General features: G+C 37.5%; 2 protein-coding genes across 3 annotated transcripts in view; both read left to right on the top strand.

Annotated features, from left to right (window-relative positions):
- LOC125843977 (uncharacterized) overlaps positions 1-17,435 on the top strand; it is a 621,631-nt gene that overhangs the window by 61,841 nt on the left and 542,355 nt on the right. The window lies entirely within an intron of this gene.
- Positions 472-5,238, top strand: LOC125843983 (uncharacterized). Of its 2 annotated transcripts, none has more exons than XM_049523189.1 (2): positions 472-633; positions 4,464-5,238. In XM_049523189.1, the coding sequence occupies exon 2, from the start codon at positions 4,489-4,491 to the stop codon at positions 5,020-5,022; it is 534 nt and encodes a 177-aa protein (XP_049379146.1). In that variant the 5' UTR covers positions 472-633; positions 4,464-4,488; the 3' UTR covers positions 5,023-5,238. The 2 variants fall into 2 exon arrangements, with proteins under 2 accessions (XP_049379146.1, XP_049379147.1); XM_049523190.1 differs by having other exon boundaries at positions 499-633; positions 4,446-5,238.

Here is a 17,435-nt window from a genome sequence, read left to right as displayed (position 1 = left end):
CACTAAATTTACTATGGATAAAACTTCAAAATTCACCATTTTAGCCTAGAAGGAAGAGATAGTGACATTCCTAGTACCACTAATAGTTGTCGTAGACACTCATATAAATGAAATCAACAAGATAAATGTTTTTGTCTGGAGCATTTTTGCTTTCATAAATAAATTGTACTGAAAAAATATATAACACATTTAAATTTATTTATAAAAATAATATATTATGTATGTATAACAATAAAATATATGTATATAATTTGTCGGTTCAGTCTGCTTATTTTTAATTTTTTGCGCAAAATCAAACCAAACAAATTACTATCGGTTTTTAAAAATCTAAAACCAAATCAAATCCAAATAAAATTGACTTATTTAATTGATTTGATTTAAATCAATTTTTATTCAAACCGTGAATATCCCTACTTTATTGTATATATTTGATCCAATTTAGAAATGTTGGGTATGAGGAGATCCAAAGATGGGCTATGAAGCCCAAGTTCTGTTGTAACGGGTCAGATGGAAAACTAGCAAATAGAGCCCAAATTCTGCGTGAAATTTCTTGCCAAAATCTTCTCTGCCGGTCTCGTCTTCTCCATTTCTTTCTGCGGCGATCTCCTCACAATTCTCCTGTCGGAATCGAATGTATGTATCTATTTTTTTTTACATGTATCTCATTTTTGCGATGAATTTTAACACCAAGTATCGGTGAATTTGGGTTTATAATGGTCTGTTTGTTCCTACTTTTGGTAATGATATCTAATGTGTTAAACTCGAACCTTAGTATGGTAGATAGAGTTATTGCTTGTTGGAGGTGGCGAATATCTCGTGGAATTAGTTCAGGTGTGCCAAAGCTGACCCGGAGACCACGGTTGTCAAAAGATAATAATAAGTATATATGATTATAATGCTCTGTTCACTCAGCTGTGATATTAATGTTTTTATGATTTTTTACAAGTTTATACTTGTTCCTATTTACTTTTTATGACATAGTTGCTATAAATTTGTCATGGGTATACTAAGTTAGCTTTAAGAAGTAAGAATCAGCTATCTGAAAACCTAGATGGGCCTAATTCGAGTGGCACGTGATGAGGGACTTGTTACTTAGGTTATAGGTTTGAGCTCTGCACCGTTCCTATTTAAGTCTGGTATGCAAGTGGAGAAGGGTAGAGGGAAGACCTGTTGTCCTGAGTTTTGAAGACTGTGGGCTTCTGATGGATTTCTTGGTCATGAAGAAAGAAAGAATAACTCAATGGGCTTATACAATAGTACAATACCCAAGTGTGCACGAGGTGCTCATTTGCTAGTAGATAAGTAGGGAAAAGTGGGTGTATACCACACCTAGTCTTTCACTTGCATTTTACGAATCTAGATGACTAATTGCTGATATGCATTCGTGCTTTCACGACCTCTAAGGTTGATCTGCAATTGTTGTTTGTGCTTCTTCTGAGATAAGGCTTTGATGAAAACTTTGTATTTTCCCTGCATTCCAACTTTCCAAGAGATAAGGTGTTGCAGTAAGAGATAAAATCAATGAAAACAATACAATTGAATCAGAAAGCCCTGCCCTCCCCATGTCTTGCTTAAACTTATAGGACGAAAAAAGGGCATTTCTCTTTCCATCTCACACTTTCCTCTAGAAAAAGAATACCTACATATTATTTTTCAGCCACAAGAGAAAACACTGAGCTGTTTTAGTCTCTGAGACACATTGATAACAACACTCTAATGCCACTGCAGTTCTCGTATTAGAAAACTTCTTTTATATACTACATTACTACTATACAAAAAGCAAATACAACTTAAGAATGCAAAATTCTGAATCTTAACATCCCTAGAAAACTACCAGAAAATGTTCTAACAGAAGTTGACAACTGAAGATCCAAAAAAATATCACGATGAGAAGCCATTTTTACAGCAATGTTGGAACATTCACTACCCTTAAATAGCTATGGTATTTCAAGAAGCACTATTCTTGTAAAAAGTATAAGATGCACTTCAATAGAATTACTAAGGACAAAAAGCGATTGTGTTTACAGAAGTACCTGATGATGATTCCCGAAAAATTTGATCACTTCCTCCATGTGATTTTGATAGAACCTCTGTATCATCCATCTAATATGTTAGAGATGCAGGTCTGGAATAAGTGGAAAATATCCAAAAAGTAAATTGCTTCCCGGACCTCTAAGGCATATACGCCAATGCCTAAGAAGAGTTTCATCTTCTTGATCTGTTCAAGTGGGGGTGTCATGTAGAATCATTTGCAATTTCATGAGGGATTCTATGTGTTCAGAAATTTCTTTTTCCACATGGTCACTGTTTGTTGCAAGCTCTGTTGCTTCTACATCTCCTATCCCTTGTTCTCCAACTCTTCAGTATCTTTGCACAGTTTTAGGAATGGCCCATCATAGTTCACATAGATTCTACATCTCTTTTGAGTCACTCTTCTTACTATTTGAGTTTAACTTTGAGTGATCATGAGATGTCTCTGTACATAAGTAGCACCAAGGAGTGTGTGTCTCCTTTGCATCAGTTTTTCCTCTTTGGTTCCCCATGCCTCCATCCAAAGAGTTGACCTCCTTAGCTTTTGCACAGTTCCTGCAGGCTGCCACCACCAAAAAAATCCCCCCGAAAAGAAAAAGGAACCTTAAATTTGTGTTCTGTCTTCCATTTGGCTGAGATACCACAATAGTTGCACTGTACATTCATTATTGTTGTTAGTTTGTCTTTGTTATGCCTGCAACTGTGACCTCCCATGTTTATCAGATTTCTAATATAATCTGTCTAGAGAAGTATACCATATTGCTGGGGAAAAGACAAGAAGTAACAAGTTCTTTTGATAAAGGTAACATATGTATTCATCAGCACCAAGGAGGTGTTGGTATCAATATTTACAATTACAAAGGCCTCGTTCATCTTACAAGGATTCAAAAAACTCTTTTGCATCATCTACAATCTGCATAACTTTTCTTTACACCAGAAAAGAAGAGACAAATGACACTTCGTCTTGATTTTCTGTATAGAGCATAATGTCTTCAAACCACCTAGCATTCTTTCTTTCCCCACAGTCCACCATAATACCATATGCTTGCTGGGATAACCTTCCACCACTTCTTCTGCCTGTTACTACCTGCTGCATTACCCATTTGTCCCAGCCAAAGACATAAACAGTTGCCATAATATACCAGTAACCTTGCAGTGAAGAAACAAATTCCTTGTTTCCTGCCTCTTCTTGGCACAAAAAACCACCTGAAAGTCAATTGGGTCCCCCTTTTCTGTTAGTTTTCATGTGTCAAAAATGCTTTTCTACCCACCAACCAAGTGAAACAGACCACTTTGTAAGGATATTGGTTTTCCAGATAGATTTCCAAGGCTAATCAAAACTATTGTAGTTAGTATCAGAGAGAAGATGATAAGCAGAGCTGCCTGTAACCATTTTGTTGCTGGTTCCATTCCATTGAATGATCCGTATTTCTTATAGCTGGAAAGACTTCTAGTGTCTTCAGGATTTCAGCCACCTTCTTGATCTTCCAATGATTTAGCAATCTTCTAAAAGAGAGATCCTATCCCTGCTAGCTCCAAGCATCTTCCATATGGTAGTTTCTGGTGTAGAGGTCAAAATGAATCTTTAAGAGGACCATGTCCAAACCAATTATCACTCCAGAAATGATATTTTCCTGCCATTTCCAAGTCTGAACCCAGTATTCACAACAAACTCCTTCCAATATTTCCTGATTGCTTTCTATATACTACCCCAAAGGAAGAACTTACTGGTTTAGTACTCCAATGCTCGCAATGACCATAATTTTGAGTGACCAATTCTGTAAGAACATATGGAGTTTTAATACATCAAAACAGAATTTTAGAGATAAACACCCAAAGGAGTTTCTTGAGGAAAACAACTTTTAAAAATAATGCAAAGTGGAACTTACGATTCTCTGATTACTAGTTATTTGTCGTCTTATTAATTATTAAAAAAAATGATTGTGGATGTCTCGGTAATCATTGAGATTTCTAATTATTTCTGAAATGATCCAATTAGATTTTCCTGTTCCTTTTTTTCAGTTGCCCATCTTAATTACTTTTGCATGTGCTTGGTCTTTCTTTTAGTAAATGTTGTTGGGTGTAAATTATTTGACAGATTTGGCTGGCTAGCATTTTCTAAAGATTGCTTATACATACATGAACAACCATACACATAATCTGATCAATATAGCAATCTGGTTGCACTGGTTTTGAACATTCCTGCACTACTTAAGCAAAAGATGATTAACACAAGGAAAAATGACTTTATATAGGGAAGTTTAGTTAAAAGAAAAGAAGAGGAACTGTTCCAGAAGTACATCAATACTGGTTGTCTTGGCTTAACTGCTTCGTTCTTTTGGTATTATGTTGTCTTCCGTTATTGAGATGCAAGTTTTCTCATTTTGTCTCAAGTTGTCATTTTATATGACTAGGATGAATTGATCTTTCAGATACTTGTGAAGAGCTGCTGTCGTCATGGGTGAATCATTCACTATACAGATCCACAGCAATTTAGTTAAACAGCTTGCTGATGAGGGTGAAAAATTGAAGAAGAAAACGAGGAAACCGAAAACAAAGATACAAAGAGAAAACAAAACAACACATCAGAAGCTAATCTCTAGTGATCCTGATGTAGTGAGGGGGCCTGCTGCTACAGGATGGCCTGTTCAGCCTCCTTTGTTCATCCCAGTCCCTCCACCACCTCATCCTGCAATTGCAGAATTAGATGCTATTCGATCTGTGATTAAAGAGAGCGAGGAGGTTGTGGAGAAGTTGCAGAAACATGAGGAAAAAATGTTGCAAGAAGTGACAAAGAAGGCAAAGGATCTACACGACAAGGAATTCAAACTTCCAAATCAAAAGCCTATCCCGTGCTTGGATGAGAGAGATGCTTGTTTTAAATGCTACAAGGAACATGAAAAGGATCCCCTAAGTTGTGCTAATGTGGTTCAAAATTTTGCAGAATGTGCTCGGAGAGTTAAGCAACAAGTCAACCTGGCCGATAAGTAGATTTAGCTTGCGGAGAAAAGATGTTTACAAAGTGGTTGCCATTTCACTTGGTGGAAATAAAAAACTGTATTGTTTTAACCATGTAGACTTGAAGAAGCTTATGGTGGTTGTATCTTTTGTCCTTTTTCCTTTGGCTTCTTAAGTTGTGGATGCAAATGATTTTGTGGCATTTCCCTAAATGAAAATTTCCTAACTGAGTTATTGCTTCTACACGGGCCAGGAGTTGCGCAAATAAAATGTTTGTTTCCTTTCATTGCTTGGTAGGTAAATAAGTGATCTTTGGTTATATAAAGGACGTTTGTTTGTAAAATTTTTTGGAGTCTAATTCTGAATCTTCAGAAATTTGAAAAAACTAATATCAAAAGTTGTTTTCACTCTAAAATATTTACAAAAATTCAAAAGCAACTCCAATTTGTAATTCATGATCAAACACACTCCAAATTTCAAATGTCATTTTCATTTTTAAAACAAAATTACTGTTTTCAAATACTCACAATTTTCATGATCAAACACTCCATATTTTTCTATATGATACAACTTTTAAGCTACAAAAATTGCAAGTTTTGATACTTATTTTAGATATTGTATAGGGTAAAAATAGACGTGAGACGTGAACAAGTAGGTCCGCGTGAAAGACAATGACTTTACATAAAAGGGAAATGAAACATCTATCTTGAAGAAGAGAAATCGAACTAAAGTTTATAGTTAAGTTTAGAAATATACTAAGGTTTTGATAATTGGGGAAGGGATCATGTAACACTCAAAAAGTTTCTAAGCTTAGATCAGACCTTGAGAATCAGAAAGTATTGAAATGTTGCAGAAATAAGTTTGTACGGACCCTTCCACGGACCGTAAAAGACACCAAAGGGTCGTTAATGAGATCCGTAAGCCAGACTCAGAAAGTTGGAAACTTGGAAGAGTGTTCACGGGAGTTTTTACGGGGCCGTGAAGTCTCTCACAGATTGTAGAAGTGTCCGTAAATCTAAGGATCCCAGAACTCAGACTCTGTCTTTCACAGATAGTTGTACGACTCATAAATTGATCAACGGACCGTAGAAGCTTCCGTGGGAGACGACCTTCAGGAACCAGACCTCCAGCCTTTCATGGACACCTTCATAGATTGTGAAGTGGTGTACGGTCCGTGGAAGGCATCCGTAGACTGCTCCACCAATTTATAAGTCAGGAGTATTTGGTCTTTTCCCTTTCTCTTAATTCCTACATTACGTGGTTTTGTCCCATTCTAAGTGGGTTTAAGTGATACCTAAGGATCCTAACCTCCCATTCTCTCCTATTTCCCCCCACATCGAAGTTTCTTCTCTTCAACATTTTCTCTCAAGGTAAGAACAAGAGATTTAAGCTTCAAACCTTCCACCCAAGATTCAAGCTAGGGTTCCATTCAAGTTATGTTAGAACTTCATCAATGAGTTTCTCTTCATACATGGCTAAGTCATTAGATTAACAAGAGCATTAAGAAGTGTATCCGAGATTGTATGTACTAAGACAAGGTTCTAATTAAATTTATGATTTTTTCATGTGTGCCTAGATAGTATAGTTGAACTGTCAATGTGGGTATGCTAATGTAAGCATTATTTATTACCCCTAAGAGTTTGGTACGTAGAAGAGATATTATATAGCCTTGCGAATGATGAACCTCTTAAATATAGTTCAAGTTTCCTCTAGTAGGTAGATATGAACTTAGAAAGGTTGTATTAGTAGACTGAGAAGGAGAAGTCAGACTTTTAAGAGTTAGACTAAGCGGCTTTATAAACCAATGAGAAAAGGTTAAGAGAAACATTTCAGAAAGTGGTCTTAGAAGGAATCTTAGTACATGCATATGGAGAGTTCAATAGTCATAATATTAGCCTTTCTTGAGTATTAGAGTAAATTGAATATAGACTAATTTAGAAAAGATAGAATAGATTCATAGCTTTAAAGTAACAGCTTCAGACTTAAGGGGGAGATGATAAGATGAGAAACCAAGTCAAGTGTTGAGAATCAGATAGTGATGTATTTAGAAAGAGTTAAAGTGATATATCGATACGTTTATACTCTAGCGTATTCCTCAAAGTTCAGTCATTACAACATCATCTTGATGTTTCTAATAACATAATTGTGTCCATGACCTATGCTCATACACTTCAGATAGATTCATATCTATGCTTAGTTCCCAGGATGAGGGGAAAAAACTTTAACCCATTGATCTTAATCTTATGCTCCATAAAGTTATGGATATCAATATCATGATATGAACCTATTCATATAAGAAATCGTGTCTCATAGTATGCTCAATCTCGTGAATTCATGACTTATTCTCAATGGCTAGAAACATAATGCTATGCCATGCATATTCTTATATTATAATTCTCAAATAAGTCGTGCTTATGATCTTTTGCCCTAAAGATCTTTCAGTAATCCTTTTTAGTTTTGATAATGTTGTTGATGATAGTAGTTAAGTGATGATAGAAGGATAAGGTTGATGTTTCTTATTGTCATACTAGTAGTGTGTTTATTCCATCTAAGGTTATAAATGTGGAGGAAGAATGAGCTACGAGTAATAGTTAGATCATGAGACTAGCTAGTCAGTTCCTGACAGTAATGCATGAAATTTCTACAGATAGAAATGGCGAGAAAGTGAGAAATTCTTAGAAGAATTGGTTAGTAAAAGTTCATGGAAGTGTTATATTTCTAGGCATGAATGTGGTGTTGTTACATGTGGATGAATACATGATGCATTAGATGCATGGAGGACTTGAAGTTTTGTTGAATGCAGTGGTAATGAGTAGTATTCTTGGGATGATATTTCCTATAGAGTCATAGAACCTAAATCTTGTGATTTATATCAGTATAATTATCTTACGTGTAGCACCTTGTGATTTATAGTTAGGCTTGAACACAGTAAAATCATGCAATTATACTTATACCTTGTAAAGGTAGTCATATACCCTTGTGAGAGCTATGGGTTGTAGCTAATGAAGTGTGGTAGTCTAAAAGAAGAGCATAGTTTAGAGGTGTTGCCATGCTTGGTAGCTACCAAATCGTATTGCTTAAGGCATAATATTCTTATTCTTACTTCATGCCCGTACACCCTTGTTTCATGTCAAATAATTTCAGATAGAGCGTGACTATGTTCAAACTCATATCATTCGTGATTAATGTTCTCTAGTTCAATTTCAAAACTCTCAGTATGAATCAGTTCCGCCTATTAGTAGACAAGTTCAAAAGTAAAAAGATAATAAGAGTAACTCATTTTCCTTCCATGCTCAGCTTAACCATCATTCGAGGACGAATGATCCCAAGGGGGTGATGTTGTAACACCCCAAAAAATTTCCATGTTAAGACCCGAATCATTCTTCATTTGTAAAAAGGCATTGTCAGGTGATTCTTAAATTATTCTTAGATGTTAAGGTTAATTATTTAGTGTGAGAATAAATTTGGATATAAATTAAGGTCACTAGAAACCCCTAACACAATGTTGAGTTGAAAGCTTCCTTACCGATTAAGTTTTGATATACGATTCTACTTAGGTCAACTTCATACGATCACATCTCTCAGCACATAATGAATTATGTGGTCCATGAACTATGAAATTAAATATCTATGAGTCGTCTTTCCAAATCCACCAAGTTTGCCTCATTTCAAGTTCAAAGTAAAATGTTATAACCATTTTACCAAGGACTACTAGAGTAGAGTTTTCTGAGTCAGTGAACGATAAAATCCTTCAACAGGTCGTAGATTGAACTACAACCCATACTGTCAACTCGTGGAAAAAGTATTGAGGATCAAGTTTTGGGGTTCAGTTCCTACAGACCCATCTACGGGTCGTAGAAACCTCTACGGGCCGTAGTTTGGACCCATAGAATGAACTTTTCAGCCTTAAATTTTCAATATGAATTTAACGGATGGAATTTACGATCCATATTTCAAACCATGAATCGTAGATAGCCCCGTGGAAGGTTTTCGACAACTTTCTAGTGGAGATTCTTTTGTCTTTTTCCACTTTTCCTAAGCCCAAACCATGACGTTTTAACTTTAATTATAGGAATATATTCCACCAAGTACTCAATTTTCTTTTATTTTATGCTCTCAATTCCCCCAACTCAAAAACCCCCCGCAAAGAAGACAAAAGCTAGAGTTTCAAGGCTTCCAATCAAGTTCTTCTTCAAACTTCTTCAAGAACTTTGTTCTTCCAGGTATGTAAGGCTATTCATAGTGTTGAACTAGTTTGTCCTCACCCCCTACATCTAAACAAAAAGTCTGTTGATGATCTTAAACACATATATCTGCATCACAATAAGATTCAGGTCGAATGACATCAACACATTAAATGTACGAGTATGTACTATGGCTGAATAAACAAATAACTGAACTGAATGAATGAAAGCAACTCAACTGAATCAATACATGAACATGAAGTGAAAGCCATTTAAGCTTTACCATGAGATATGCAATAAAAGTAATACGAAAATAATATATTTTACTTTGTAGGGAGTTTGTCTAACCAACAACCATTACTATGAACCTAACAATGATACAACATTTAGCCCACGTTGCAAGAGCCATCCTATACTTTGCCAAGGTATAGGATGATATTGTAACTATGGATCCATCTAATAGCCCTTCTCAAAGGCAGTGCTGAGACGCACGAAGAATCAGTGCATTCCTATCTTACACTGGCTACGTAGTTTGTTGAGACTTTTGAGTTATAATAGACTCTTACCCGATTTGGTGCTTGATACTACTCCCAAAATAATCAATATCATTTATGCTCAATCACCCTTTACAAAGAAAGAGACTATTACTTTACTTTACTTTTCACTTTTCTCAATCACCCTTTACAAAGAAAAGGACTGTAACACCTCGAAAACCAGACCTAGAAAAAAATTGCAGAAACTTACCTGGCGCAGTGAACCACGACAGGGTTCACGGACTGTGACATGGTCCACGGTCCGTTGACCTGTCCGTGGTAATGACTTGGATCCCTCTAGGCCAGACATCAAACCACTGCCTTGATGACGGGCCGTGGTGGCGTCCATCAAGATTAGGCAGTGGCATCCCCTTGGCTATCCTTTAGACCCCCACACCCAAGTGAAGGCCATGGGGACCTTCACGGTTCGTCATCCTTCACACGGTCCGTGGGAACGTCCGTAGCACCCTAGACAGTAGCCCAACTTTTCATTGACCTCAGCCACATGCCCAAGTGAAGACCACGGGGAACTTCACAGTCTGTGGTCCTTCACACGGGCCGTGGGAAGGTCCGTGAAAAGCTAGGTAGTAGCCCCCTCTTGTCAGCCTTAGAATCCGTGACTAAGTAAAGACCACGGGAGCCTTCACGGTCCGTAGTCCTTCACACGGTCCGTGGTAGGACCCGTGGTCAGCCCGTATGTAGCTTTAAGTCAGGGGTCTTTTGGTCTTTTCCTATTTCGTTGGACCCTTAAACTACGTCGTTTTAACCCTAAACTATGTGGTTTTGGTCACTTTTAGCCTAGAAACATAACTAGAACTTACCTAAGTTAGATCATTAATCAAAACCTAGAAAATTTGAACGCTAGAGAGGAGAAGAGGTCGAGCAACCCTAGTTCAAGAACGCAACAAGTTTCCTCCAGTTCCAGCCCTAAAATCGAAGGATTTCTCCGTGGAATTCGCCACCAGGTATGTGGGATTTCACTAGTGGGTACCTTTCGCCCATTAGGTCCCTAGATTTCAGTCAGATTCTTGATCCCCTATTATCAACTAAACCTAGGGTCTCCAGAACTTCAACAAATTATCATGAATTAGTTATTTACATGTTCCAAATTAGATTATCATGTTATTACTTTGTTTCTCGCATGAATTTCAGAACCCTAGCTATGTATTTCTTTAGTCCTTGAATTACACATGCTAGGTCAGATATTTCAGTATTTCAGATATATTTGCCTCAGTCTTGAATGTGTCATTATCAATATATTAATATGCATTCTCAGTTTGCATGTCAGTTTTGATCTATCTAGTATATTACGGAAATTCAGTCATAATGTGTTAATCATTTAATCTATTGGGAGTAGCATAAAACCAAGTTGGACTAGGGTCAGTCACCCATATAGTCCCAGAACTACGAGCTACGTAGGTTGTAAGTCCCCTTTTTAGGCATTATTTTAGTGATCACGCCAGCATGCCTCTACACATTTGGTCGGGTGTATTAGGTCCTCTCGATGGGGCGTATACATCGGACTCCATATTTTGCTTATGTGGTTTTATTATCGATTATTAGTAGCTCCTACAGTTCAGTTAGACTCTATTGCATTGACCACATTTCAGTATAATCAGTATTCAACATCAACATGTCTAAATTTGGTCATTGCATTCAGTTAGCTCAGTATTCAGTATCGATATCATGTTCAAATTATACTTTTGCTTTATTGCTTGTTCAATTATATGTTTATCTCAGCTTTACTCTATCATGCATGCTCAGTATCTTTCAAGTACTGACGCATACTCTGCACTACATCTTCTTGTGATGTAGGTTCAGATTCTCAGCATCCAGATCACGCTCAGATCAATTTCTGATCTCCAGTTCAGCAACATCAATGGTGAGTCCTCATTCTTCGAGGACAATAGTCATGTTATCTTTCAATTTTCATTGTTTTAGTTTCAGTTTTGCTAGACTTATCTAGGGCATGTCCCAACACTTCTAGTCAGTTAGAGGCTATTTTCAGACATAGTTAGATTCAACTTAGTATTTGAGTTTGATGTTTCTTTTGTATTAAACTCTCAGATTTGATATTCAGTTTTAGTATATGGGTATTCCCCATCTAGTACAAATTTGATACAAACTTGGTATCAGAGCACTAGGTTTAAGAGTCCTAGGATGTCGGAAAAGCTGCACTAAGTAAAGTCCTTTTCATGGGTGTGAAGAACACCACATCTAATGAGAGGGAGGCTACAAAGTGTTTTAGGAAAAATCTCCATTTTCTTGTTACTTTTATCGTGCGTAAGGTATGATCCAATTCCATTCTAACTCGACATTCGACGTTTTAGTGATCATGCCTCCTCGTAGAGCTAACGCTAGGAATGTGAATGCCAGGAACACAAATGCAGCTCCTTCAATCCCAGATCAAGAAGTTTCGAATGCAGAATTTCAGAACACCATTTAGATGTTGGCTCAGAGTGTGGCCAACCAAAACAATCAGCGGGCTCCAATTCTGGCAAAAGCTAATGTTGGGTCAACTGCAGCTAGAGTGCGAGATTTTGTTAGGATGAATCCGCCAGAATTCTTAGGATCGCAGATTGGTGAGGATCCCCAAAACTTCATTGATGAGGTCAAAAAGATCTTTGAAGTAATGCAGGTAATTGGGAATGATCAGGTTGAGTTAGCATCTTACCAACTTAAAGATGTGTCTCATATCTGGTATACTCAGTGGAAAGATAACAGGGGTACATATGCAGCTCCTATCACTTGTGATTGATTTAGTGAGACCTTTCTGGATAGGTTTTTCCCAAGAGAGCTAATGGAGGCAAAAACTCAAGAATTTATGAACTTAAGGCAAGGCAGCATAGCAGTCCAAGAGTATGGGATCAAGTTTACCCAACTCTCCAGGTATTCTCCTCACATGGTTGCTGATTCCAGGGCTCAGATGAATAAGTCTCTATATGGAGCGTCAGACTTGGTGAAGATAGAGTGTAGGAATACTATGTTGCTGGAAAATATAAGCATCTCTAGGCTCATGACTAGTGCTCATCAGGTTGAGGGTGATAAGCTTAGGGAAAAGGCTAAGGGAACAAGAAGGCTAGGACTGGAAACTATGACTATTCTCAGCAGAAATCGCTCGCAGGGTCAGCAGAAATTTTCAGCTCCAGCACCTTCATCAGCTAGTGTTCCATCTTTCAAATTCAGACAAGATCAGAAGGGTTGGGCATCAGGCTCTAAGTCTCAGGGAAGTGTTTCAGGTACCAAAACCTACCCAACTTGCTCTAAGTGTGGTAAGAACTATTCGGGCGAGTGCCTTGCAGGAAAGGAAGGATGCTTTGGGTGTGGTCAGTCTGGTCACAGATTGAGGGATTGTCCTTTTAAGTAGGGTCAATAAGGTAATAATGATAGATTTCAGTCTACAACTTCAGCAGCACCATCAAGTCATCCAACTCAGCAGGGTAACTCATCTGGTACAGGTGGCGGACAGAGCCAGAACAGGCTCTATGCTCTTCAGGCTCGCCATGATCAGGAAGATTCTCCTAATGTAGTCACTGGTATGTTACGAGTCTTTGATCTCGATGTTTATGCCTTTTTAGATCCATAGGATACTCTTTCCTTTGTTATTCCTTTTATAGCAGTTAAGTTTGATGTTAGTCCAGAAACTCTCTCAGAACCTTTCTCAGAACCTTTCTCAGTCTCTACTCTAGTCGGTGACCCAGTTATAGCTAGACGGGTATATAGAAATTTCCCTATCATAGTCTCCCAGAAAATCACCTCAGCAGATCTTGTAGAGTTAGAAATGGTATACTTTGATGTCATTCTAGGCATAGATTGGTTACATTCCTATTATGCCTCAGTCGATTGTAGGACTAGGATTGTTCATTTTCAGTTCCTAGACGAACCAATCTTAGAATGGAAGGGTAGTAGCTTAACGCCTATGGGTCGATTCATTTATTACCTTAAGGCCAAAAAGATGATCTCTAAGGGTTATCTCTACTATCTAGTTTGGGTTAAAGATTCAAGCTCCGAAACCCCAACTCTTGAGTCAGTTCCAGTGGTTAATAATTTTCTAGAAGTGTTTCTAGAAGTTATTCTCGGAGTTTCTCCCGATAGGAAAATCGACTTTGGAATTGATCTCCTTCTAGATACCCAGCCTATTTCTATTCCTCCTTACAGAATGGCTCCAGCTGAGCTTAAGGAATTGAAAGAGCAGTTGAAAGACCTTCCAGATAAGGGCTTCATCAAACCTAGTATTTCACCATGGGGTGCACTGATGTTGTTCGTGAAGAAGAAAGATGCTTCTCTCAGAATGTACATTGACTATAGGCAGTTGAACAAGGTCACAATCAAGAATAAGTATCCCATTCCCAGGATTGATGCCTTGTTTGACCAACTTCAGGGTGCTAGTCATTTCTCAAAGATAGACCTCAGATCGGGTTATCATCAGCTCAAAGTCAGAGATAGTGACATTCCAAAGACAGCCTTCAGAACTCGGTATGGTCATTATGAATTTGTAGTAATGTCATTTGGACTAACCAATGCTCCTGCAAATTTTATAGACTTGATGAACAGAGTGTCAAGTAGTACTTGGACTTGTTCGTTATCGTCTTCATTGATGATATCATCATTTACTCTAGGAATGAAGAGGAGCATGCGAGTCATTTAAGGGTTGTTTTGTAAACTCTCAAAGATCTCCAGTTATTCGCCAAATTCAACAAGTGTGAGTTTTGGTTACAATCAGTGGCTTTTCTTGGGCATATAGTGTCCAGCGAAGGGATCCGAGTGGATTCCCAGAAAATAGAAGCAGTGTAACAATGGCCCAAACCTACCTCTCATGCAAATATCAGAAGTTTCTTAGGTATAACGGGTTATTATAGAAGGTTCGTGGAAGGATTTTCATCCATAACCTTACCATTTACAAGGTTGACTTATAAGATGGTCAAGTTTAGTGGTCAGATGATTGTGAGAAAAGCTTCGCAGAATTGAAAACTAGGTTGACTACAACTCCTGTTTTGACTCTACCAGAGGGTTTAGATGGTTATGTGATTTATTGTGATGCATCCAGAGTCGTCCTAGGCTGTGTGTTAATGCATCGAGGTATAGACTCTTCTTCTAGACAGCTTAAGGTGTATGAGAAGAATTATTCGACTCATGACCTCGAGATTGCAGCGGTGGTCTTTGCACTCATGATTTGGAGACACTATTTGTATGGTGTTCATGTAGATATGTTCACCCAGAAAGAGTTGAATCTTCGCCAGAGAAGATGGCTTGAGTTCCTCAAGGATTATGACATGAGTGTGCATTACCATCCTGGTAAGGCAAATGTAGTAGCAGACAGTGGCGGATCCAGGATTTCTGTGGAGGGGGTTCGAAATATAAAGAAGTAAACATGTGAAAATTACAAGATAAAAAACTGAGCGAGATAGGAGGAAACTAGTAATCTGAATCCAATAAGTTTAACTTGCCTTGTCATGTCGCATTTAATTTTTTTTACTTTTACCCTTTTTCATCAAGGTTTTTAAAAAAAATATTTCTTGTGCTTTTTTTCTCTTTTATATTGCAGTGTTCTACTCTATTTTTTGAATTTTTAAAAAATACAACCACTAAGATATTATAATATATATTCATAAGATAAATAATTGACATCGTCGATTTTTTAGTTCATTTAATTCAATTTACTAGGTTGATCATTCGTGAAAAAGATAAATGATGAATAGAACAAATAAGTTTAGTTTAGTTTTCATCTTTTTAAAATCGAACTGAAAAATAATAAGAAAGAAATACTATAAAATTAAGGGCGGAAAATCAATTAATTAGATTTTATTAAAAGATTATACACGATTTTTAAATTTCTTCATTCAATTAACTTTAATTTAATTTATTTTATATAATATTTTTTGTAAATCAATTTCAAATTTAATAATAATTCATCGTTAGTACATGAAAAGAGACTTATGTAGAAATAAAATGAGAAGTATAAATAAGAAGAATAAAAGACAAAAATATCTAAAATATATAAATTAAAACAAAGATAAATTGAGAAAAAGAAATAGCATAGAGAGAAAAATAATGATAACAAAAATAATAAAGTTTTACATTGAACCAAAAACAATGAGGCATTTCATTGAGTTGGGATTTGAGCCCAAAACGAGAGCCCATTCAACCTTCCAAAAACAATGAAATAGAGTTGGATTTGAGCCCAAAGCAAGAGCCCATTCAAAGAAAAAAAAACCCAAATGGGAAAATGTTGCAGCGAGTGGGAATCGAACCCAGACCTTTTCAATTAGAGTTGAACTCCTGAACCACTGAACCATGCTTCTCTTTATATTTGAGGGGGTTCATTTTAATATATGTACTCATAAAATCAGAAATAGACCTTATATATACAGTGTAATTTTTCGACGAGGGGGTTCGGGTGAACCCCCTGACCTCCACGTGGGTCCGCCCCTGGTAGCAGATGCCCTTAGCAGACTATCTATGGGTAGTGTAGCACATGTTGAAGAAAGAAGAAAAAAGCTAGCAAAGTATGTTCACATGCTTGCTCGTTTAGGAGTTCGTCTTATGAGCATATCATATGGTGGTGTGACAGTTCAAAATGGATCATAATCTTCATTGGTAGTGGAGGTTAAGGAAAAGCAAGACAATGATCCGATATTGCTCGAATGCAAAGGGTGCAGTCTATCAACAGAGAGTTGAGGTATTCTCCCAAGGGGGAGATGGTGTGCTTCGCTACCAAGGTCGGTTATGTGTTCCTAAGTGGGTGAGTTGAGATAGAAGATTCTTGCAAAAGCCCATAACTCCAGCTATACTATTTATCTAGGCACCACTAATACCGTGATCTGTGGAAAGTCTTTTGGTGGAATGGAATAAAGAGAGATATAGCAGATTTTGTGGCTAAGTGGCCCAATTGTCAGCAAGTGAAGGTAAAACATTAGAAACCAGGGGGTATGACTCAAGAGATCGACATTCCTACTTGGAAGTGAGAAGTGATCAACATGGATTTCATCACATGTTTTACCTCGTACTCGCAGACAACATGACTCCATTTGGGTGATAGTTGACAGAGTCACTAAGTCAACTCGCTTTTTGGCGGTCAAGATTACAGATTCGGTAGAGGACTACACCAAGCTTTACATTAGTGAGATAGTCAGGTTGCATGGGGTTCCTTTGTCTATCATCTTAGATAGAGGTCCCCAATTTACCTCTCATTTCTGGAAGTCATTTCAGAAAGGTCGTGGTACTCAGGTTAATCTTAGCACATCATTTCATCCACAGACGGATGGTCAGGCAGAGCGTACAATTCAGACCTTAGAGGACATGTTAAGATCTTGTGTGATCGACTTCAAGGGTAGTTGGGATGATCACCTTCCTCTTATTGAGTTCGCCTACAATAATAGCTACCATTCCAACATTCAGATGGCCCCTTATGAGGCATTGTATTGGCGTAGGTGTAGATCTCCTGTTAGTTGGTTTGAAGTGGGTGAAACAAGCTTGATAGGGCCAAACTCAGTTCATTATGCGATGGAGAAATTGCAACTCATTAGAGATAGACTTAAAGACAGCCTAGAGTCGCTATAAATCTTATGCAGATGTAAGGAGAAGGGAACTGGAGTTCCAAGTTGATGATTGGATTTTCTTGAAAGTGTCACCTATGAAAGGGGTGATGAGATTTCGCAAGAAAGGGAAGCTCAGTCCCAGAAATGTAGGCCCTTACCGGATCTTGAAAAGGATTGGTAAAATGGCTTAT

Source organism: Solanum stenotomum, chromosome 11 (genome assembly GCF_019186545.1).
Source record: "Solanum stenotomum isolate F172 chromosome 11, ASM1918654v1, whole genome shotgun sequence".
NCBI lineage: Eukaryota > Viridiplantae > Streptophyta > Magnoliopsida > Solanales > Solanaceae > Solanum > Solanum stenotomum.
The sequence above is the reverse complement of the archived record's forward strand: the minus strand, read 5'-3'. Positions and strand labels throughout refer to the sequence as shown.

Coding starts and splice junctions, on each gene's coding strand:
- LOC125843983 (XM_049523189.1), top strand. CDS start 4,489: ATGGGTGAATCATTCACTATACAGATCCACAGCAATTTAGTTAAACAG.